Source organism: Tachypleus tridentatus, chromosome 1, assembly GCF_004210375.1.
Source record: "Tachypleus tridentatus isolate NWPU-2018 chromosome 1, ASM421037v1, whole genome shotgun sequence".
NCBI classification, from domain to species: domain Eukaryota; kingdom Metazoa; phylum Arthropoda; class Merostomata; order Xiphosura; family Limulidae; genus Tachypleus; species Tachypleus tridentatus.
This window is the reverse complement of record NC_134825.1, coordinates 72,249,960-72,274,599: the sequence shown is the minus strand read 5'-3', so window position 1 is coordinate 72,274,599 and position 24,640 is coordinate 72,249,960. Positions and strand designations below refer to the sequence as shown.

Here is a 24,640-nt window from a genome sequence, read left to right as displayed (position 1 = left end):
CTGTATGTACTCCAAACCCAATAATTTTGATACAATTCTGTATCATCTATTCTGCCAATAGTGACATAGCAATACTATTCTGTCATTATTATAATGCCTTTGTAGCAGGTGAACTATACTTCCTTACTGTAACTGGAGCAAAGAAAAGGTATGTTGCCACCCAGGATATTGTTACTTATCACTTGACTGCTTTGGTGTACGATTACATGTATGTTAATGTTAATACTGATATTAAAAAAGCAGCGAAATAACAAGTAGTTTATACTTATGCTATCATTACTAGAATTGCAAACATCATTACACAATAATTATAAAATAAGTATAGAGTTTACTTTTTTCTTCTTCAAGGAAATAGTTTCAAACTATTATCTATTAATATTGATTGTCTTTTCCGCATTCTGATATCAATTCTTTTAGTCACTGTTTGTATAACAAATGATTTTTCTCTTGGCCGCTGTTATATATTAATAAGTACGTGTGAACAAATTGAGGACTCTCAGCTCACACAGTAAATAATAAATAATACTAGAATACATGCAAGTCGTATGGTTATTTTGCTAGCAAGAGCTACAGTGCACACACATTTATAGAATTATATACATGTAAAATAAACTTACGAATTAAACTTAGAAAAAATCTATTTATCAACTTAGTCAAAGAACAAAACAACCGTGCTTGCATTTTTATCTAATTCTTTAATGACAAATATTTCTACAACGCTACCTATTGTGTAAAGTGTTTTGTGATGATTTGTTGGTGGGTCAGCTAATTTGGCTGTTCTGAATCTCATAACAGTTTAGTTTACGAGAACTATAAAATTGTCTATTATTTTAGTTTATACGTTTCAATATAATTAAGTCAAGTTTTGGAACTTAAACGTGAGAGTTTCTCAAATACGACCTAGAAAAAATGGTAAGCCTAACACTAAGCTTAAAAATAACCTTAACACGTATAAGGTTACATCACTTACTTATCACTAAGGGTTATATTACGATTAGTTACTCAACTACTACTTGGCTTCATTTGTTTCTTTTCATATATATCTAAGCGAAAACTAAGTTTCCTTTGTTTTCATAGCTGTTTTCACAGTAAACTTGTTTTATACACATTGTATAGACACATAGTCCTGTAAATTAAATACGATTCATAATTTGTAAGAACATAAATGATACACATTTCTTATTTTGATTAATTAAATAATTTACTGGAGTACATAAAATTACAAATGGAGATTAGCTTTAAGTTAAGTTCTTAAGTTGTATACTGTAACTATATTAATTTTTATTATTAACACATAACAAGCGTTTGGTATGATAAAAGTAATCCAAGCATATAATTATAAGTGAAAGATCTTGTTGCAAGGCTTCGTGTAGTTGTGTCATTATTTGAGGAGCTATATGTGTTTGTGTGTGTGTATGTATATACACGCACATTAATTTGTGAGCCAACTGGTAGTGATAGTGGTAACAAAATATAGGGGGTAATTCTATATTAAATTTAGTTTAGGATGATAACTTGGATGGAAGAGTTGCTATATATAGAGGGTAAAGTTAAGACTGAGGAAAAATTTACTTTACAGGGATGCATTAACGTAAGTTAAATTTTGTATCTTGTAAAAAAGAATGGTAAGAGGTGATATTATAGCATAGAAGGTTATCTGAGTGAAACTGATATAGATCTGCTTTCATTGCTTTCTGTCCTGAAGACAACAGGCTGATAGGCAATATGCTTAAGATTTGAAGATCAGAAGCTAGGATCCAGTTAAGACTTATTTTTTCGACCACTGATGTTGACTTCTGAAATGAGTTACCATCACAAGTATTAATTATTGGAGATTTTAAGATCAGAATTAATGATTTTCTGAAACAGAAAGGATGCATTTAAAGTTTTTAATTAAGAATGGTCATGCAAGAACATTTCTGAAGGACATAATGTTATTTACAGCAATACTGTTCCTTCTTCTATTGTTACCATTATTGAATAGTCTCATGTTAATATTAAGTGTTATGTAACAACCTGTGTATCTTATTCTTTTATAGTAGTGGTATTCAGATACACAGATGTCCAACAGATAGGTTTAAAGTATTCACAATAGAATAGGTTCCGGAAAGGTTATGAATGGAACAAGTTAGACATGGACAACTAATCAAAAGAAAGCAAATGTGAAAAATAATCAAGATTTTTATTGACTATAACATTTGTTATTCAACTTATTTATTCCTCTCCATTTCTGTTTTGACTTCATTTGCTGATAGACTAGAAATAGGAAGCTTTTCAAAATGTTTGTACCAGATGAGGAAAGAATTATCAATATCATACTCTCAAATCAGACAAAAGGCCCAAGTACAGTATCCCATAATACAAATCAGCCTTCATTGCTGACTATTTCAAATAGCATATACAAAGTGGCCAATTTGTATCAGTTTGTAAGAATTTTTGTGGCACCACCTTTAAATGGTTTTAACTCCCCAGGAAGTGGAAATGGACACAGAGCCAAGTTTATAAAAATTGCCTGAATATACCCAAATAATGCTGTATTTAGACTATTTATAGAAGGCTAAAATTAGTACCATATTGTAATTTTTGTATTATTATCTCAAATTGTTATTGTTTTATAGCAATATTGAAACTTTATTTTATTATGTTGATTGATAAACATATAATCACTTCTCAAGAGTTTTTGATTATGTAATGAGAGACAGTTATGTTCTTTTATTTTTCACAGTTTCTTTTACAACTGACTATTAGGTTTTTTAAAAGTGAAATGAAAGTGTAAGATTAGTGATTTAACACACATCTGCTTAACTGTGTAAACTATTTTAATTTTTTCATCTGTTTTTGTTATTACAGTAGTCTTAATGAGATGTATGAAGTATATGTATTAAGTATTTGTTTGGAAAAATTGAACTTCCATTTTAACCACCCATCAATGTGTATGAAGTGGAAGTACTAGATAAGATTAGTGTAGTTAGGGGCTTTCCATATGATCTCTGGTAATGTATGTTTTATGGATGGTAATTTTAATTTAAAGTTGTATTTTGTACGAAGTGATTTTTTTTTTTTCCTGTTAAGCCTGTTATAATTCAAGTTGCATGTAGTAGTATCAAGGAACTCGTACATGTTTCTGCTATACAAATAAATTAAGAAATTAGGTAAGAGCATAATACTGTAATTTTTAATATGTTTACAAATTTTTCTCGTGTTTTTCTTAACAATGTTTCTGCTAAAAGAAACTAAAATTTCTTTGAAGAAAATAAGTAATAGTTGTTTAACCTCATAATGAAGCAGTGTAATTTAGCTTTATTAGTAACACAAATTTCAATTGTCTTTTATGATGTATTTTTGGACAAAAAGAATGCAAGCAGTAAAGAAATTTCATTGTACATTTTCTAAACTCCAGAAAAGCTGTATATTATAAAGTACTCAGGTGCAGTGATGTGCCTAAGTTATTTCCAAAACAATGTTTTTATATTTTAAAATTGGAGTTTATGTGCATTGTAATTTATTATTTTGACAGGGAAATGAAACATCACTTCCAATGGAGATGTGCTCCAACTGTGAGTAGTTTAAGTTCAAGTTATTTCAACTAAATTTTCTTTTGCTCTTTATATAATATTACATTTTATATTTTATAACTCTTTTCTAACTTTGGCAGGGGTTTCATTAATACCCTGTGGTTTTGGTTTGTTTTCTAACAGTGGAAATATATAACTAAATTTCATGAAACTTAGAAAAACTTGGGTTAATCAGTTCATGTCAAATCAATCACTCTTGGAACGTTTCTACTTGACCTCTTCAAATGTGGATACTAGTCAATAGGGTAATGTTTGCTATAGAAATACAAAGTTTAGCCAAGTTTCGTGTCTCAAGGTCAAACTGTCTTTATGTGAGAGGTATTTAAATATTTGGCATAAATGACTCCCAGGGAAACAAAGCAATGACATAAAATTACCAATGTATTTTTTAATGTTACAGTAAAACATAAGTTTTAAAGCACTTTGTATTCCAGCTAAATATGACAGTCAGATCTTTGACCTTGAATTGTTTGACCTCACTTTGATGTAAATGCTAATTTATAAATTCAGAATTGGATATGGAAGTTCACAATATCCCTCGTATCAAAACTCTACTTTGTATCTTTATGTGATCAAGTGTTTTCTCATTAAATTGTCTCATTGTAGTTTTAGGTGTGATAAATCTTGGATTGACTAGATGGGTTGATTGTTCAGCCTGGTTGTAAAATTATGTACAAGACATTTCTGATGTGTACCAAGTGTTCAGTTTGTTGATGATTTGTAATATGACGAGTGCTAGTATAAAATTTAATTATACTTGTATTTGAAAATTGCTATTTGTTCATTTGTTTGTAAAGAAAATTCTTGTAAATATATGTGTATGTGTGCAAACAAATGCTGAGGTGAAACATTGGTTTTACTTTTGAATGGTGCTGCTTAGTTATCTACAGTATAAGAATAAAAAAAATCATAAATTTTGCATTGCATCATTAGGATTTAAGAATGAATTTTATATGCAACAAACCATGCGAAAATGCTTTTTTATGATGGAACTATAAAACAGCTGGCAGCAAAAAACAGGTCTTTAATGGCAGAATGGTTTGATCTTTATCATAAAAAATCCTTTTTTTAAATAGGTGAGGAAAACTTCTCACATTCCATTTCAGTATATTTTAATGATGTAGGTGGCCATTGAGAAGAAACCTTACAAAATCGATAACAGGAACACAACAGTTCTTTCTCTTCTGTCTAGTTGCTCAATTTTTCTTAGAATTGACCCTGAGGGATTACTCTGTCCAAGGTATGGGAAAAAACTGTGAAAGTGAGCAGCCTCAGAGAGGTTATTGTCAGGAAATGTATTGCAACTTATTTAACCTGTGAAAACAATGGCAAATTATGGGTAACTGTAGTTCAAGACCATCTGCAAGAAAGTGGCAAGGTGAGAGCCAAGTTTTGCTGCTGCTGGATGAGCACATACTCTTTGATTCCCATAGAATCCAGCCATCTTGGTTGTGGAATGAAACTGAACATTCCAGTTGGCAACCCAACTGTAATAATAGGAATAACATACAAGTTGCTAGATAAAAATTACAGGAGACACCAGTATTGCTCAAGAAGGTCATCAGTTGGGTTAGTATAGACTGTTATTGTGGCAAATTTTGCCATTGATGTGATCATACCTCTTCACATTAGCCTTCTCACCAAGTATATGGATAATAACTATGTGTATCACCTGTTGTGCCAGTGTTATTTGATTATGAGTTAACTTGGTTCTTTTCCTTTCTATTCATACCACAATTCCAGTTGGTAACTGTCAGTTTATCACTCATGAAACTACAATGACACAGAATAGAAAGTAGATACTTCATGGTCCCATGAAGATACTATGCTAGTTTAGGGAACCAACTAAGAGGATAGTGTGGACTTCAGTGTACAACATTGATTTTGACTACCTATATTGAGTATTGACATTGTCAGGCAAAGTGAGGTGAAAAGTCAGTAGTGCATAGTTTTCCAACATTTTTTAGTTTTTACTGCAGCATTCAAAACAAAACATTAATGGTCTCAACTGGGAACCATTTCAGATCACATTCTTGATGACCTCATATAAAAGTCACTTGACTTGGAGATGTAAAACTTGGCAGAAATTTGTATCTCCTTCATACCATTAATCCTGTAAAATAGCATGAAAAACCATGAATCTTTGGTTTTGAGGATGATTGATCTAATGCTATTTAATTTGTTTTAATATTTTTTTTCACTTTTATTTTGTGAAACACTGTTTTGGAAAAAATATTTAATGTAATTCTTTTCATTTTACAATGTAAATTACATTTTCTGTTGTATATATCTGATCACTTTCAATTTCAATATTTATTTGCAAATTTATTTGGGTGTTTTATTTTACCAGTTACAAATCTTAAAAACCACTGCAGAAAGTGTGAAAAATTTATCAGTCATCTAGGACCTAAGCTTTCAAAATGGAAGTAGTTCAGATTAGGTAACAGTAGTTTTGCTAATGTTATTTTTGGCAAAATATATTTTCTTTAAATTTTTAGTATCTTTCAAACAAGCATAATTTGGCACAAACCGTTTTAGGAACAAAAAATGTATATATCTTTAGATTTTTGGTTGTTTCTACTTTAAGTCATCTAATTTTCCCATTTCATTTCAGTGTTTTTATCTGTGAATGTTAAATCTTGTTTTTTACCATGCAACGACAAAGTACTTCTCATTGCTTCATTGAAGTTAATAGTTTATAATCTGCTCTATCCATTGGTATTTATATGAAGTCTGTAGCTATTCTGAAAGCTATGTTTCATTGGTAGCTCACCTTCTGTGAAGTCATAAAAGTATGGGGACCTAAAGGCTGTACTAATAAAATTTAAAAAAAGAGAGGAAAACATTGTTTTCAAAGATAAATGGAAATGACAATGAAACCTGTTTCTCATTCTTTTAGGAGTTTTTATTCCCATCTTTTTGTCATCCCCAAGAAAACTAGGTATTAGTGACTGGAAATCAATTCATCTAGCCTTAATCTCTTTTTATCACTACTCAAGTTCATCTTAGGATATTTTCTCACCTTGAAATTTGTGTTTTATTCTGGTTTGTGAATGACAAAAATAGATGTCTCCAACACTTACCTCGTATACCAATATCACCTCATTGTGATCCTTATCTTCAGTTTGTTCATCTTGGGGTGATTTAAAAATTTTGGGCCCTCTTGTTTGGCTTTGCTTTGGCACCTTGCATGTTTTGTTGAATAGTTCAGAATTTTTCACATCATGTCTTTGCTCTGGGCCTGAGATTTCATTACTACATGGATGACTTCTTCTGGCTCATTATTAACAGTGATCAGCCAATCATACTGGGTAGACCCTTTATATGGTGGGTTAGGTGGACTGGTTGATCAAATTGGAGAAGTCCTTCCTTGTACCTGCTCTTTTTTGACACAAATATCTTCTTTACAACTATGTTTAATGGAATGTTTGGTTCATTGCATGCTTTTGACTCAGTCACTGTTTGCAAGGTTCTGTTGCTTTCATGGATGTGGTCTCCCTTGATGTTGATGTTCCCTCTTGGTCATGCCCATATGAGATTCCTTGAGTGGGTACTTCATGATCGATCGATGGGTTGGACAAAGCAGGCTACTTTCTCCACCACCTCTGGATCTATATATTTTCTTAGATGCATCCACTTGGGGATAAAGGGTATGAGTCAATCACCTGGAAGATTTGTGCTGTTAATCTGCAGACAAATGCACTTTGCATATCAGTATTCTCAAATTTCTAGCCATACATCAGGCATGATGTCATTTCTTTCTTTTCACCTGACAATGTCAAGTGATGGTTAATTTGGACAGTTCTTCAATGGTGAGACACATATCAACTACCAAGAGAGCACCTGCTACAGAGATGTATGTTTTGTAATGTTTGATCTAATATACTGGGCTCAAGCATATTACATTTGTTTTATTGTATATCATGTACCAGGTGCTTTCAGTCTGGTGGCAGATTGTATTTTTTACCCCAACCAGATATATCCCAGATCCTCTTAATTTTAGGGACCTTTGGGGCTCTCCCCAAGTAGATGCCTTTGCTCTGGACTTCAACACCAAGTTATATCTCTTTTTATTTGCCTGCATTTTATCCACAGGCTATGGCAGCATGTGTCTTCTAGCAGGATTGGTCACACCCACCAATCTGACTACTTCATCAGGTGGTTTCTCTTCTCCACTCCACTTATTGAGTCTTTGTGATTGTTCCTTATTGGTCAGCTTAGCCTTGAATTACAAGCTTACAGTGACTGATATTCTACTCCACATCCCTCTTTTACTTTATCCTACATTCTTCATATTCTGCATCTTCACATGTCTTTTTATCTGGTCTTTGTTGGGACAATTTGATTTTACACAGTAAGTTTCTTCATTGTTAGTAATTTCATCCATCTATCTTTATTAGAGGTGTATCAATTCAATTGAAAGTTATTCCATAGTTGGTCTACTACTAGGGATTTTTCCACAGAAAAACTTACCATGGCTTATGTGGTGGAATTTCTAAGCTGGCTCTTCAACTTGGGTCTTTAGTCTCCTTACTTTCCAGATATCAGGTGACTTTATCTCATTTTTAATTTTTTCCAGTAACATAGGGATTTTACTTCCTCTTTTGTAAACATGATAATACATTGCTTCCAGATATGTCACCCTTGTAGGTGTCCTGCTGTTCTAGATTGAGATATTACTGTGGTCCTACATTTCCTTTCTTTACTACCATTTGAACCATTTTCTTCCCTCAAAACATATTTTCTTCTTCTCATAGTCCATGGACTTCAAAGGTGAGATTTGTGCCTGACCAGCTATTCTGTTACTCTAAATCTGCACTATCCTTCCATATTGGCTCACATTTTATCTTTCATGGTTTCATATGCTCACCTTGGAGACAGGGTGTACCACATGACCACTTGATGGAGTATAACCTTGCAATATTTTGCTTCATAAATATGCCCATCACAACCTAAATAATATGGGTAAAACAGGTGGAGATTTCTGAGGGTGAAGATGCATAATATCCTCCTCTTTACGATAACCAATACAACAGAGTGAGATGTCAGAATGCAGTTCATCCCTTTGATTTGGAGCCTTCATCCTGCTGTAATGTGGATGTCAGTATCCCATGAAGAGGTTTTGGATTAGAGTGAACCAATCAACGTAAGTCCTCACACAGGTTTCAGTTATCTGTCTTCCTCCTTTAATTTTCTCTGTATGTTTTATTGGTCACAACTGTGGTATGTAAGACTGTTACAGTTCTGTCCTTGACTGTCCCATGTTCTCTTTTTATGGGGTTGTTATTTGTATAGTCCTGGCCTATGCTGCATTTGGGGGGGTTGTTTCCATGCAATAGACATGTTTTTGATACCAGATGTTAAATTTCTAGATCAATACCTCAGAGCTAATCCTTAAGTGATATCTGGGAACCAGAGTTGTTAATCCTCAGTTCGTAGGTTTGAGGAGAAGACTGTGTAATACTCATCCTACCCTCACAGAGAAGTTGGTATCTCATGAGGAGGTTTTGAATGTAGTTGACATACCAAGTATTTTTCTGCCACAACCTAGCCACTCTACACCCAAAGGCTCATCCTTGTTTACCCACCTTTTTCCTTGTGGGATTGAGCTAAAATATCTTTCACTGGCTTGGTTCACTTACTTACATTACAATATTCTCTTCTACTTCCCCTCAGTGTGGATTCCTGTACATGGTGAGGGGACCTCCTAGGGAAGGTTTCGTTCTTTCAGTTTACCTTCTCTGGAATCTAAACATCCACCCACGTGTTTGTCGTGTGTGGTTACCCGTGAAGGGGAGGATAGGATCTTGGTGCTTGAGGGGTCCAACCCTAACACACCACTTTGGCCTTGGGGTGGTCCCCTAGGGTCAATCAGCTGGTCTGTTTGGTTAGGGTTATCCAAGTATCAGTGTTGGATGTTCTCAACAAGTGTTATGGACATTGTATCTGATGCTGGTGTTTGGGTATAGTGCTCACGAAACCCTGGCGTTGCTGCAGTGTCCTTGTTTGGCATTGTAGTGTGTCCTCTCACAGGGCTCCAAAGTTGGTGGGATCATTTTCATGGAAACTCTCTTTATTATGGATATCCCAAATAAAAACTTTAAAAAAATAGTGAAGAAAATGGTCCATACGTAAACAACCACGTATTGAAGATTCTGAGCAGCAATCTTCAACATCTGTAACACTTGTACCTCATTTTCTCATATTACATTCTCTTTCAGACAAATATTTAGGGCAAATGGCTCCCTTTTTATTCAGAAAGGACTTGCTGGCTCTCCCAAAGTCAGTCAAAATGTTTTGCTTTGGTGACATTGGTGGAAACATCCACATCTAAACACAATGAACTTCTCTCACATTCAAAGGTGATTGGGGATATTCCCATTGAGGTTATGTCCCATGCTACTTTGAATTTGTCATGAGGAGTTATTGTTGATAGGGATTTAAAGTACATCCGTAAGTTGAAGATTCTGTTTGTTTTCTCCACCCAAGGAGTTTCTACAGTGAGGCATATTTCCACTCAAAAGATAGAATTATGGTGTCCACCAATGTTCTCATTTTAACATTTATATCACTGTATCCACCTACCACTATCATGACAGGCTGTCTTAATTGTAAGGTACAGCCACAGATTTCAAACCCTCTCAGATGTTTGCAGTGTCAGTGGTTCAGTCGCTCAAAGACATCATGTTGTGGTTCCTTGATGTGTGAAATGGACCCTCGTTATGTGAATAGCAATGGCTCTCACCCATCCTACTTTCATTCTTGCCCTAAATGGTTGGAAGGAAAAGAAGTGCAGCATTTGAAAATGATTCAAAACATTACTTACCTTGAGGCTGGAAAGTTGCTGTCCACCACTTTATCTCGAACATATGCTGCTGCACTTCGTTCCACTACTACAGTGGGAGTGCAGACAGATCTCTCTGTGCCTTCAAAAGAATCATTCTTAAACCATATGAAAAGTCTTTTGACCTCTATGTTTAAAAAGTTGATGAATCAATGTCAACACCCATCTCTATTCCTAACATATATTCCAGTAAACCCCAAAGTCCACTTCCTTTGGTTTCAGATATGGGCATTTCATCAAATATATATATTTCTCCTGTCCCAAGATGCAAAACAATCATTTGTTCATGTCCTCAGTTGCTGGAATTCTCTTCTAACAACAAAGACCTGCCAAATTGACCCAAGGCAGAATCGGTGATGGTCGACAGACCTCCCTCGAATAAAGAAAAAAGATGTGGTCGAAAACAGAAGTGCTCTCCACCCAATTTGCCTATACAAAAATAAACAATGGCTACTTTAATAAAATGAAACTGGATGACATCAAAGCACTGATTGTTTCTGACAATTCTGTAGTTCTTTCCTTACAGGAAACATTTCTGAAATCTGCTGATACAGTCACCTTTTGGCAGTTTTCTTTGTACAGAAATGACATTGAGCAGCTGCCTGTATAATACAGTCAGTCACTAGTGAGACATAAAAGCCAAAAGGAATCTTGGATTAAGTTCACAATCAGCATATCTTCTACCAGTTCCAAAGTCATATGGGACAAGATTCGAATGGTCAGTGAACAATATAATTCTGTTCCCCTCTTGATCTTGCCCTCTGATGGCCAAGAAGTAGCTGATGCCTGGAACATTGCCAATACTCTAGGTGGAATCTTTTGCTGGGCATCTAGCACTTCTGCTTCATCCTCCACCTTCTTAGCCATCAAGCCTCAGGCAGAGCAATCACCTTTCCTTTCGAGCTGATTGCCTCTATGACTATAATTGCCTCTTTACACTGGTGGAACTCAAACTGGCCCTTCATTGATCTGGTGGTACATCGGCCGGACCTGATGATGTGCACTACAAGATGCTGCACCATCTATCTCCTGCTTCTCTTGCTATTCTTCTTATATACCACACATCAAGCAGCTACAGGTCAAATGTACAAAAGCATTGAACATCCTCAGTGTCCTCTCTTCTACCACTTGGGGAACAAGTCGATGTTCTGTGCTAAAGCTGTATTATGCTGTTATTCGATCAAAACTAGACTATTGGATACTGATCTATGGCTCTGCCAGGACTTTGGCCTTGAAGATGCTGGACCCCATTCATCATCAATTCAGAGCTTACACACAGTCTCATGAACCTCTTCTATACCTCTGCCATTTGTAACTGTGTTTACTGTATGCTTCTAAACTTTGATCCTTACCACAGTGTCTCACCTGGGGTTATGTTTTCCTTCCCTAGTGGGTGATGCTTTTTCAGAACAGATGATCTGCTATTGTTCATTTTGGCCATAGTATCCAGGTGCAGTTGGATGAATTGGGTCTGTCCTTGGATAACATAGCTCTATCCACTGGTCAGCCCATCCCACCATGGCTTATTATAATCCTCAAATGTGACCTTTCATTAAATCATCTGAGAAACGTAAATACTCCCAATTGGAAGTATTGTATGTTGTTTTCTGAACATTTCTCAAACCATCCTTTCATTCCTGTTTATACAGATGGTTTTAAATCAGGTGACTCTGTGGGCTCTGCCATGGTTTGTTGTGGTTCAGTGGTTGCACACAGAATTCTCTTTACAGTTTGTTTACTGCTGAACTGTATGCCATTTATCTTGTCCTCGATCACATAGACTTGCTTAATTCTCTACTAGCTTTACAGTTGGCAGTCGACTTGGTGTGAGCAATGTGAAAACAAGCTTTTTCAAATAAAACCTTCTATTGGACTTTGGCCATCTTGCTTCCATAAGGATTGGAAAGAGGAAGTTGTCTGAATTAGACTATGCATTGATCACAGTTTTTTTAACTCATCGTTTCTTTTATCTGAGACTGCACTAATGTGTTCTCTGTGTGACATTCAGGTCTCAAAAAAACCACATTTTACTCTCTTGCTGTCATTATGACTTTCAACAATGGCACCATTTTAGACGTTTTGTCCCAAGGTTTATTAATAATGTTAGACAGTGTCATTGGCGATGGTGACACTGTACACCTTACAAATGTTTTTAGTTTTTTGAAGGCTATTGACCTTTCTAATGTCATTTACGTTTTTAATTCATTAACTATGCCTTTTTTTTTTAATACGATTCCTTTTTACGAATTAAAGTACAACTAGTTCAATATGAAATTAGAAAATGGTCGTAATGTCAAATAACTCGAAACCAGGACTGGAAAGGCCAACTTCAGGTGACTAATACTGATGTTTAAACTTACCTGTTAGTCATACTGGTGAGTTATTATAATTAAAATTATGCTACAGAAAGTTTTTTATAACTTGTATTACTGTAGTTTCTCTCTTACTACTGTAAACTAGATATAAAAATTGAATTTAATGCTGATTATGTTTTTAATTCAGAAATGAATTTTTTTTATTTATCTTGATTCCTTTTTATGAATTTTAATAATTTTAACACTTTACCTGATGTTTGTAGCACTTAAACATTTTCAGTGGGGCTAGAAACCTTAATTCAGTGTTGTTAAGATACTTTAATAATTTATTAAATTATTTATTAATTATTTCCTATCAGTGTTATTGGTCTAAGGAAAAGGAAAGGCCTTAGCACTATCTTTATGAGGCACAAAATTAGTAATAAAGATCCAGTATGAGAAGACTCGAATTAATAACAATGTTTGCCTTCTCTCATCCAACCACCTTTAATACAGTTAAATACTCTGTAGTGCAATAATGTTTTAGCTAATTTTCTTTGTAGTATCTTGTAAACAGCTTTTTGAAAATCTTAGTTCACCAAATCTGCACTCTTTCCATCATTCATATAACACATCAGTAATGCAAGATTTTCTTTTGGTCAATCAATTGCCAAACAATGGAATTTAGATATAAAAGAGAGTTGAGACTTCACAAGATAATTTCTAAACATCTTTCACATTTGGGTTTAAGTGTGTTTAGCTAAGAGCTGCTTATTTGTAGCTTTATAAATTGAATTTGAAAGCATGTTAAAACTATGCACATTCTTAATCTCTGAAACATTATCCATGTTTTGAATAAAGCATCAATTATATGCTCCTTTATTGTATCAAAGTTTGGCTATAATAATTAAGAAATGCTCTGTTGGAAAATGTTCTGATTTTTCAAGCACCTGTAAAAACATCTTTTGCTCTTCTGAAATTTAAGATAGTGCATACTAGTCCATCCCTGTTAAATCTCCAACATGTAACATACTTTTTTGTTATTATTATAGAATATAGGTTAAAGATCTTCTTTTTTTTGTATATTTTAGTTGATGCTGATGAAATCAAGAGACTTGGGAAAAGATTTCGAAAATTGGATTTGGACAACTCTGGCTCTCTCAGTGTGGATGAATTTATGTCTTTACCAGAACTTCAGCAAAACCCATTGGTGCAAAGAGTAATTGACATATTTGACACTGACCGTAATGGGGAAGTTGATTTTAAAGGTATGCTCATTTTTTCAGGACAGGATTACAGAATATTTCACCAAGTTTTTGGAAAATTATAGTTGAATTAACATATAGTTAATAAAGGATTAAAAGGCAAAGGAAGTGTCATTTATTTACTAGATTACCTCATCATAAGCAAGTAGTTAATTGCAACTTATATTTTTAAAATTACCTTAATAAATAAGCTATAAAGGCAAAATGCTCTTAGAAGTGAAAACCTTTTCTGTTAGCTGTTCTTTATGCACTAAAAACAATGATGATCTTCACAATGTCTGCAATTTATTCCATTTTATGATGGAGGAACAAATGGGTTGTAAAGAAGTAGGTTCACATGTATAATAACTTCTTGGTGGTATATCCACAAAGTGATTATAATTGACTATTTTTCCAAAAGATTAAGTTCCCTGCTGGGAAAGTGTTTGGAAAATCTTTGGATTTACAACACAAATAAATTAAACATCTTTAGTGTATTTCTTTTTTCCTAATTGGTGATTTGCAGATGTTAAGATATTGTAGTTCCATGAAATTGTTCACATTATTAATTAATAAATGAATGAACAGAAGTTTCTTTTGTCTGTTATTTTTTCTTATAATCCTGAAGTTGGTGACACATGACTTTAACGTTAATAGTTGTGATATTATATCACAGTATGACTAATAAAAAAATATATATAAAGTTTTAAGGACACTTATCTTCTCTTACTTGAACATTCACATGTAAATGATTTGTCAGGCCACAGTGTAATTTAAGTATGTGACTAAGAAAAATTAAATATTAGAAGTAATTACTGGTTTAATGATTTTTTTTTATTTAGAGTTTATTCAAGGTGTGTCTCAGTTTAGTGTGAAAGGAGATAAGGAATCTAAACTAAAGTGTGAGTAATGCTCATGGTTCTTTATTTTTTTGTAACCCTTAATTTTCTGTTTCAACATTGCTTGTGTTGTAACTTGATCTCTTTAATACCATCTTGTGACTAGTGGTAACCGAATTATTGTAATCTTAGTTGTAGAAGCTGCAGAAATATATATCACTATAAATGCCTTTAATTTTGTATTGTGTTAAGTTGATACACTAACAAATTTAATTTACATACAAGATTTTGCTGTTACTTCACCCTTGAGTCTCCATGTTGTTCTGAATATTTCATTTTTTAAATATATAAATATAAACATTTAATTATTGGTGAAATAAATTTTTTTGAAGTTGAAGTTTACTCAAAATTAAGATAATTTTTATGCTTTTTATTCCCACTTTACTATTCTTAATTGAATGTGAAATAAAATTTAAAAAAAGGAAAAATGCCACAGGAAATTACTATATTAGGATAATTATTTTACTTACATCACTATTTCTTGACCCTTTCCTGATGGGTCATCACACTTGTTGACATGTATTCAAAATTTTATTGAACTACTATTTTATGAATTTATTTTTTTAAATTTTGTATGAAATTGCAAATTATGATCCAAAGTTTCATATTATACATTATTTAACTTCCTAATTTGAAATTAAATATTAAACACATCTAAACATCGAATGCAGTAGTGGCTCAGATTAGATGTTTGTGATGTTAAAATACAAAGTATGTAGTTTTGTATGAATTAGACACTTGAATTACTAACATTTAAAAGCTACAATATAAAATAAAAACCTTTTATCTTTTCTATTTGCTTAGCTCTTGCTATATTTAGCAAATCAAACACAGTGACCTCTTCTCACCTCTTTCTGTTTTTGGAAATGGTCCCTTATATACACTTCTATATATGACATGTGAATAACTAATCTGAATGTCCCATTAGTGATTTTCTCAGCTATTTTCAATATAACAGCATCCTCTCTGTCTTTCAAAACAAACCTTTTAGCTGGTAAGTTGAGTCTTTAGTGTGTTTTTGATTTCATATTTTCTTAGATACAAATACAGCTTAGTTATTAAACTTGATAAATTATAATTGAATTCTATGGTATCAATGAAGTAACTTGTTATTTTTTGGTTACTTAAATATATGTATGAAACCTGAAAAAAATTATTTTGTTTCCTATCATCCACATGCAAGAGTTTTTAACTTTATGTGAACAATAAAATGAATACACCACAGAAAAAAAATTACACCATTAGGATGATTAATTTACACAACAAACAAAGTTTGTTTGGTAAAGTAACTACTATAGTTATTTAACTAATCATCTAAGACTTTTTTCTAATAAGCCTGTATCTGTTGGTAAAGGAACTTATCCTCTTACATAGTTATGTTATTGCCAACATTCTGTTCAAAAGATTTATTAGAAAACATGATTAGACATCTTTTCTTATTCTTCAGTCTCCAAATTTTATATGTTGCTAACTTTTTAAGTTTTCAGTTCATTTTTTACACATGAAGTTGCCATTAGTCCTTTTTTATATTTAGGGTAGATGTGAAATATCTTTCTACAACAAAGAATCATTTATACCAATAGCATCTTAACATACAACACATAAATCAGAATTTCTGATTTTAACAACTTTATGGAAAAAATTCTTGTTTTGGTATAAAGGAGTATCACTTTATTATTTTTAACTTCCTTTTCATTATAATCATCTAATCAGTTTAACTCAAATAAAATTCAAGATACCATTGCACAGGAAGTTTTCTTCACTTCTATATCTCTTCCACTAAATTTATCCCATTGTTATTTTAGCTTATTTGTTGATTCATTCATTTCATTAATTCCTGCAGTCTAAGCAAAATATCCTGCTTGCATCTGAAACATAAAAGAATTTTGTGAAAGCTCTAAATTAACTCATAAAATTTACCATTATGAACATTTTTGCTCTAACATGTAATGTAGCTCATGTTGCTTATTTTTCTTTTCCAGAATGTTTGCTGAGAAAGCAAGCTCTAGTCTAAGTTGTGCAATATGGTCCAGTCTATAACATCAACATTGTCAATATGAAAAATGAAACATTATATAAATATACCCACCAAATATAGTGTAAATATCATGATCATTATTGGTAGTAATATTGTGTGATCCATTTAAGATGTTTCAAGTTTTTGAAGCTTTAAGCCTTTTTTTTGGTTTTTTTCATTGCATGTATTACATTAAACCCATTGTGGGTCATTCCATGTCAAATCATCCAGATTTTGGAAAATTTTCCAGGTGACCCCCCTCAGAATGCCTTGTAAAAATTCACATGTGCTCATCTACCCATATAATGAAAAATTGCCAAAGATTATATCAATATTTCTAACAGTTTCTGATATACAGCCCTGTAAAATTTAATTATTTTTTTTTATTTTCAGCAAATTCATTTTTGGGCCACTTTGGCTGCTTAAAGCTGCAAGAGTAATGGTGGTAGAAGGCTGAAATTTGCTACATTGACTGAATTAATCTCAGATAATTAAAAAAAAAATAGTCTTAAACCAAGTTTATCTTTCTTAGGATGTTCATAGTGAGCCTGTAAAATCACTTGAAAACCCAAAGTCGTTAAAAACATTGGTTTATGTAATAAGTCATAGCTCTAAGACTTAATATCAAACAATTTTTTTTTCAAATTTCCTATAACATATCAGTTGATAAATCAGGAATTGTTGTAATTAAAAGTCTGTTAGATCTGTAAACAAATTTAGCTGCATACAACTTTTTTTGATTTAGCTAAAAATAGCCCTGCTTCAGGCTACAGATTTACCATGTCACCAGTTATTCAGCCTTTTCAGATTTTTACCATATATTCTCACATCTCTGAATAGGATCTACAAAAAAAAAACTCAAGATGGTATTCAACTTACTTTTTGAGTTATAATTTTTTAAAGTATTATCTGACTATACGATTTTTATTTTTAAAAATATTTAGTTCAGGTGTGTTACTGTGTGCAAATATATCCATACAATTTTGAAAAATACCTGTCAGAATTTTATGAATCTCACTGAAATATTCTAACCAGCCTTTCACAATGTTAAATAATTAAGTTGTAAGAAACATGAAAGAATTAATTCATTTCTGAACAAGTTTATTGGCATAACTAGTTAGATCACATGGCAATGCAAATATATTGTGTATGCATTACAGTTATGCAGATATGGCTGAGTTTAAGATTCATAATATAATAAATACAAAGGTAAATCAGACACAAAAAGCACAGTGCCACAAGAATTTTAAAAATCTTGTAAATCTATGATACTATTTTGAAGATTATCAGTTGTCCACTGAATGGCATTTTTCTGCCACCAGACATGGGAAAAGTTCATGCAATGGAGTTGGTGGTATGGTGAAGAGGCTGGTGACTCATGCAAGCCTTCAATTGCCTCACAAGAATAACCATAAATCAGACATTGATAGTTCCTGGGTGACAGGTCACCATGGCAACTGAAAACTTCATCCTGGTCTATAGTATTTTTTCCCATTCTGTTTGTGTGTAATGTTGTGCTGAATAGAACTTGAATCTAGAACTATTTTTGAAGTATTTGAGTCCAAAATCAATCTTTGTTTCTAGGATTTTACTGTCATATTCAGCACTTCTTTCTGTTTCTTCAGGAATGAAGCACTGTGATTGCACAACACATTACTTATGCTGCACCATTTTATTATTTTTATTTTTAAATTCAACCAATCAGTGCACATGTTTAGACTTGGATGGGACCAAAGGCAGTTAGTTCATGCAGTACTATAAGATTGTTGTTGATATCATGATCATTAGCATGCACTTGTTGCTGTGAAAGTAAATAAATACAGTCTTCATTTCCCAGTGCAAAGAGTAATAAAGTTAGGTTAGGCACACCAAATGGCTTTTGCTTATAATTGTACAATGTTGTAGGGGTTAATAGATTAGACAGATTCTGAAACAACCTGCTTGGCCTACTGGTATTGCAAAGATTATTTTTATTTTACTTTCATTCATTGCAAGAATCCATACAAGCTATATGTATATAGTCTATTATTTTAATAATTGCACATACTGAAGCTTCACATTAATATATTTTATATAATAAAGTTTAATAATGAATTCTTTGTTTCTTTTCTTGTAACCTCATTATTATTGTGAAATAATAATAAGAGAGAAAACCTAAAAGTAGTGAAAACACTTGCATAGAAAAAAAAGTAAAACTTTGACTACAGCATTTAATACTGGTAAAAACAAAACTAATCTCATGGATGAAAAAATCACAATCGGTGTGACTTTTCAGGTAAAATTATGTTTAGCGTCACTTTAAAATTGCCTCCCCAGTGGCACAGCAGTCATTCTACAGACTTCTAGTGCTTTAAATTGGGTTTTGATATCTGTTGTTGGCACAGCACAGTTATCCTTTTGTGTAGCTTTGTGTTTAATAACAAACAACAACAATGCTTTAAAATCTAACACCTTCTGGAATCTTGTAATAATTACAACATAAGAATAAAACATAAAATAAGAAGAGTAAAACAAAACATAGGAATGAAGTACCAGAAAGTAAATATAAACTAGCATTTAACGGACACAAACAAAACTAACAGTTACAATGTTTATAAAAATATAATACTTATAAAAACTTAAGATTTCTTGAAATGCAGGAACTACATCTAAGTTAATGTTTAAAAGATTTAAATGAAAACACAAAGCTTAAAACCTGATCAAGATAAGACAATGTAAATTAATTATATTTATAGAACCTGAATTAAAAATTTTTATAGTGTTTCTTAGGAAATTAATAGACACCTTTCTTTTATCAAACCAACAGCTTCTTTTATTTGCTGCTATTAAATTGTACTGTAGTGGTGATACTCTATTTTGTAATTGCATCTTCTGTCTTCCTTCAGTTACATCAAATATTGTTAATTTATGTACTTAAAGCAATGAATGAATTTGTGCATACAATTTTGTACATGATCATGTAATACGCTACTATATAAATATCCATAATAATTTTGCAAAATCATCAAAATAGAATTAAATATTTATGCAGTGTTTAGATATGTAGTTTTGTTAAAAACATATAAAAATGCTAGGGTACAACACTTGTGTGTTATTATTTACTCCACTGTAATGACTTAAGATTATGTAACAAAATAACACATGATTGAAAATCTATGTCAATTTAAAGATATCGTTGTACTGTGACCATTATGAGTAGAATTAGGATTGTGTCTTAGAATGTATTAACTAATTTTTTGTTAAAGGTAGCTTTAGGCAGTGTGTTTGGTATTTGAAAATGCACTTTTGTGAACAGATCCTGCCTTCAGTAGTTGATGACAATGTTTTAAGATTCAAGCTTCACAACAAACCCAAGGTAGAAGCTGTCTGGAAAAGCAGCTTTCCTCAAATAACTTCAATAGTGTAAGGATTTTATGAAATCCATAGCATTTTCAAAGATTACAGCTTGTTCTGTTTTATTTTTAATATCTTACCACTGTCCATGGATAGTTAAGTTGGAAATAAGAAACATTCACTTTTGAAGTCTACATTTTAAAATATTGAAAGAAATAATAGAGATTATGAAGAGAAGTATTTTAAGTATTACATTGAAAAGATTTATTATTTTGTATGTAGTTGCCTTCAGGATCTACGATATAGACAATGATGGTTATATCTCCAATGGAGAGCTTTTCCAGGTATTGAAGGTGATGGTAGGAAGCAACTTGAAAGAGACACAACTCCAGCAGATTGTAGACAAAACTATTCTTTTTGCTGACAAAGATGAAGATGGAATGATATCCTTTGAAGAGTTTTGTGGTGTGAGTATGAAGTAGTTTTATAGTGAGAAATTACAATAATCCTGAAGTGTTTTATATGTGAAGAAATTACAATAATCCTGAAGTGTTTTATATGTGAAGAAATTACAATAATCCTGAAGTGTTTTATATGTGAAGAAATTACAATAATCCTGAAGTGTTTTATATGTGAAGAAATTACAATAATCCTGAAGTGTTTTATATGTGAAGAAATAACAGTGTGGAATTGAGCAGTGACCATCTGTGTAATGGACGTAATTTAAAATAAACTTTACATTATAAGGTGTACCTTCTTATTTTTTACTGCTTAAAAATATTACTTTATTTGTCCAAGTAGATCGTTATATATAAAGGATTAATTTATGTGTAAGAAATTTTAAAATTATACCAAACTGTATTCAATGCAAAATTATTTTTTCTAAATTCTGATTATTTTTTTTTTTCAGGTTGTTGGAAATACAGATGTTCATAAGAAGATGGTTGTTGATGTTTAAAAGTTATGATTGCCTTTGTTTTAATATTTCATTCTCTTGGTTTTCTTATTTCTATTATAATCATCTCATCACTGTGACTTTTTAGAAAATTCTACTCTCTGTAAGTGGCTTTCGATGCTTTGCAAAGAATTGTATGATTGTGATTTGATGTGTGGTGTGTAGCTATATTAAAATTTAGCTTTGTTTCATTTTATATTCTCAATACTTAAAAGAAGGGTAATTTATTTACAAAGTTTTTTAGTTGAATATCTTTTATACTTATTTTTATTAATTCTGTTTTCATGACCTCATTTAAACAGAAGTTTTTTTGTTGTTGTTGAGGAGGGCTAGATAAATCAGATATTTCTTCTCTGGTAGAGTACAAGTTAGCTATAAGAACTGTCAAAAACTGTACAGACAATTTATAAATTATTAAAAAATGTTCATGGTGAAAGTTATTTATTGTATATTAAAATCTGATTATGCACTCTTGAATATAATATATTGTTATATTTTCCATAGAAAAACAGTAGAGTTCTAGTGCTATAATTAGAAATAAGTTTTCAAAAGACAATTCCTTTGAGACTGTTATTAAATGCACTTGTAAGAACATTGTTGATTAAGCTTAAAATAATGTCATATTTTTCATATATTAATTTCTGTTTGAAATCTATGTTTGATAAATATTGTGCCTTTCTTCACTTTAGAAATATTAATTTTCTTTTAGTCAGCAGTTTACATGTTTGTCTTGTTTATGAGAGGTTGAGAAATGCAACAACTTTATCACTTGTTAAAAATAATGCTGTGCCTATTCACTTTATAGAAATATTTCATTCATATATTGTTATGCAAAAGTACCTTTTCATAAAATACATGTTAAGATCTGGTCATTTTAAACAGAAGTTGTGAGGTTTCATCAACATGTAAGTAGTAACAGAGCTATTTACCATTAAATTATTTTGTGTATATATATATATATATATATTTAGTATCGCTGATTTAATCTTTTGTTGTAGAACAGAGGATTACCTTGAAATGTAGAATTTTATTTTTGAAAATTGAGAGCATTAATGATAAAAAAAAAGGCAACTGATCAGTGTAGATTACTTATCAGAAGTAACAATGTGAGGTACTGTGACATGGATTTTTAGTTTTAATTCTATATATACCTATAAATTCTGTCATTTTAAGTTCTGAATGTTTTAAAAATTGGATAATATTTATAACAGATTTCACTTAACTTATTCTCTAACTACTGTTTTTCAGATCATAAAATTTGCATTTACAATTGAAATAACTATAACAAACTATCTTGCATATAAGTGATAAATATTTATTTAAAATCTAGCAAAAATGCAAGCCATTCAATAATGCTACTGCTTATTATGGAATTTTGTTTTGTTTGAGCTGTTGTTATTACTTTGTATCATATAAAATGTTTTCCATCTACTTTGCTTTATACAAATGCACAAACAGAATATTCTAAATATTACTGTAAGGCTCAGTTTCTCTGAAGTGAAATTTATCTGGTCAATTTAATCAGTGTGTCAAACAAATCTTGCTTTGTATGTGTTGCTGAAACAAATAGACCACCCCATGTATGTAATGGTTTGTATCTTCTGAACACAGTCATTGGATACAACCTGACTGTATCTTAATATGAAGTTGAAAAAGTTATACATTTAAAGTGCAATATTTTAACTAACTTTGGGACTTTATTTCTTCTTCATATACAATTTCTGTAGGTAGCATTGCAACTTTGATCTTAACACAACGTATATTTTGTTATTTTGAAGTGGAGTAAAATGTGTAATTGATGCCAAAGTTTTAACTTCTTATCTTAATTAAATGTGTATATTTCTGGGATGTTGTGATTGTGTTTTAACATTATTTTCATTTCTTGCTGTTATTAATTTATTCTTTTTACTGACGTTGCTCAGAAATGCAATTCTTAAACATGACCTCAGCATTTGTATGGGCCATACGCACACACTTTTTGATTGTTATTAGATTTGGAAGAGGTTTTGTAAGACATGCATATGAGTATATGTAATGGAGTTTATACCTTCAAAAATAACTAAATTTTTAGAATAGCAAGATTTGTTAATATATAAATAATTAGTTTTAGTTTTGTTTTATAATTTCACTAATTACACACGTAGAAAGTGTTTGATATAAATTTATTTTCGAGCAAAAAAAGTGCCAGCTTATTACATGCTTTCATTGCTTGTGCTGATTTGATATTTAACATGTGGCATACATATATTTAATAGGCCTGATAGGTCTGCTTGTACAATTTTTTACCACATATTTCAGTAATATAAATGCACTTACAGTTGCCATGTTATTCTCTTCCTGTATATAGCTTCTGTTTATTCTGAAACCATTACACATTATTGTGGTTATTACCAGCACTATAATTGTTCTGTTTTCTTACAGAGTTTGTAGAAAAGTTCCAATACAGTCGTTTACTCATATTTAATCACTGTTTTTTGACATACAGCAAGGAAACTTGATATTTTATTAACATTTAAGTGCAGTTTGCACAGTGCTTTTTTGTTGGTTGTAGATTAAAATTGTGTTTAACAGTTCTAGTGAAGTCCATTCTACAGTAGCACAACATTAGCTGACCTTACTATATTTTGTTAAAAGTAGGCTTAATTTTATGATATGAGCATTCACTTTACCACTGCTTATTAATGAGGCCTTACAAAAATTATTACTATTTGTGAAAAACAAGATCTATCTCAGCAGTAAGTTTTAAGTGAATTTATTTTGTCACAACTTTCCCAAATTTGAAATTGTCTTTAGCTGTTTCACTGCAGATGTAAAATTAATATTTTTATTCAGTAGGTCATATATATTCAAACTCAAATTTTTAAACTAGTTTTACATATTTTGATACCATAGCTAAGTATAGAGTGAAATGCTATTTGTACCACTATGTCTTGTGATATCAGTGTAGTCTAGTCTTGTTTGGCCTACAGTTATTTTGGTTGAATAGGTAATTTTGAAGAATGGAGTTTTGTAACAGATCATGAACAGTGTTTTATATCTAAATCATGTTACTTGTATGTAAAGTAATATGGAAATTAACTATTGTGAACTAAGTGCAAAGAAACAATTTCCTAGTCCACAATTCTCTATGATTAGTGCAAATTAGTGTATTTTGCTCATTTTTATCAGATTAATTATTTCTGTGTGTATTTTAAATTCTGATTTCATGTACATTTTTATTTATATACCACAACTTGCTTGTTTCCTTCACTGCTTCATGTTTTCACATTCCTTCTTTGAACTAATACTGTTTTAATGTTCTTATCTGATTAAACAGCTCTTTTTGTTAAACAACTGATTATGTCATTTCCTTATGATGAGTTTCAGTGGGAATGTTAATTTGTGATATTGTAGTTAGTTGAACAAACATTTCAAAGATTGTTGCCTTTGGTGTTTTTTTTTTTGAAAAACTTTCACAATAAACAAGTTAAGAAATGTGC

The 24,640-nt window shown here is 31.7% G+C and overlaps 1 protein-coding gene across 2 annotated transcripts; it reads left to right on the top strand.

The window, feature by feature from the left end:
• The first annotated feature begins 697 nt into the window (after positions 1-697).
• LOC143252063 (calcineurin subunit B type 2-like) lies at positions 698-24,640 on the top strand. 2 transcript variants are annotated; one of them, XM_076503657.1, is made up of 6 exons: positions 698-912; positions 3,518-3,557; positions 13,805-13,981; positions 14,800-14,859; positions 20,489-20,673; positions 21,117-24,640. In XM_076503657.1, exons 1-6 carry the CDS (start codon positions 910-912, stop codon positions 21,162-21,164), a joined length of 513 nt encoding a protein of 170 aa, XP_076359772.1. In that variant the 5' UTR covers positions 698-909; the 3' UTR covers positions 21,165-24,640. The 2 variants fall into 2 exon arrangements, with proteins under 2 accessions (XP_076359772.1, XP_076359783.1); XM_076503668.1 differs by lacking the exon at positions 14,800-14,859 and having other exon boundaries at positions 722-912.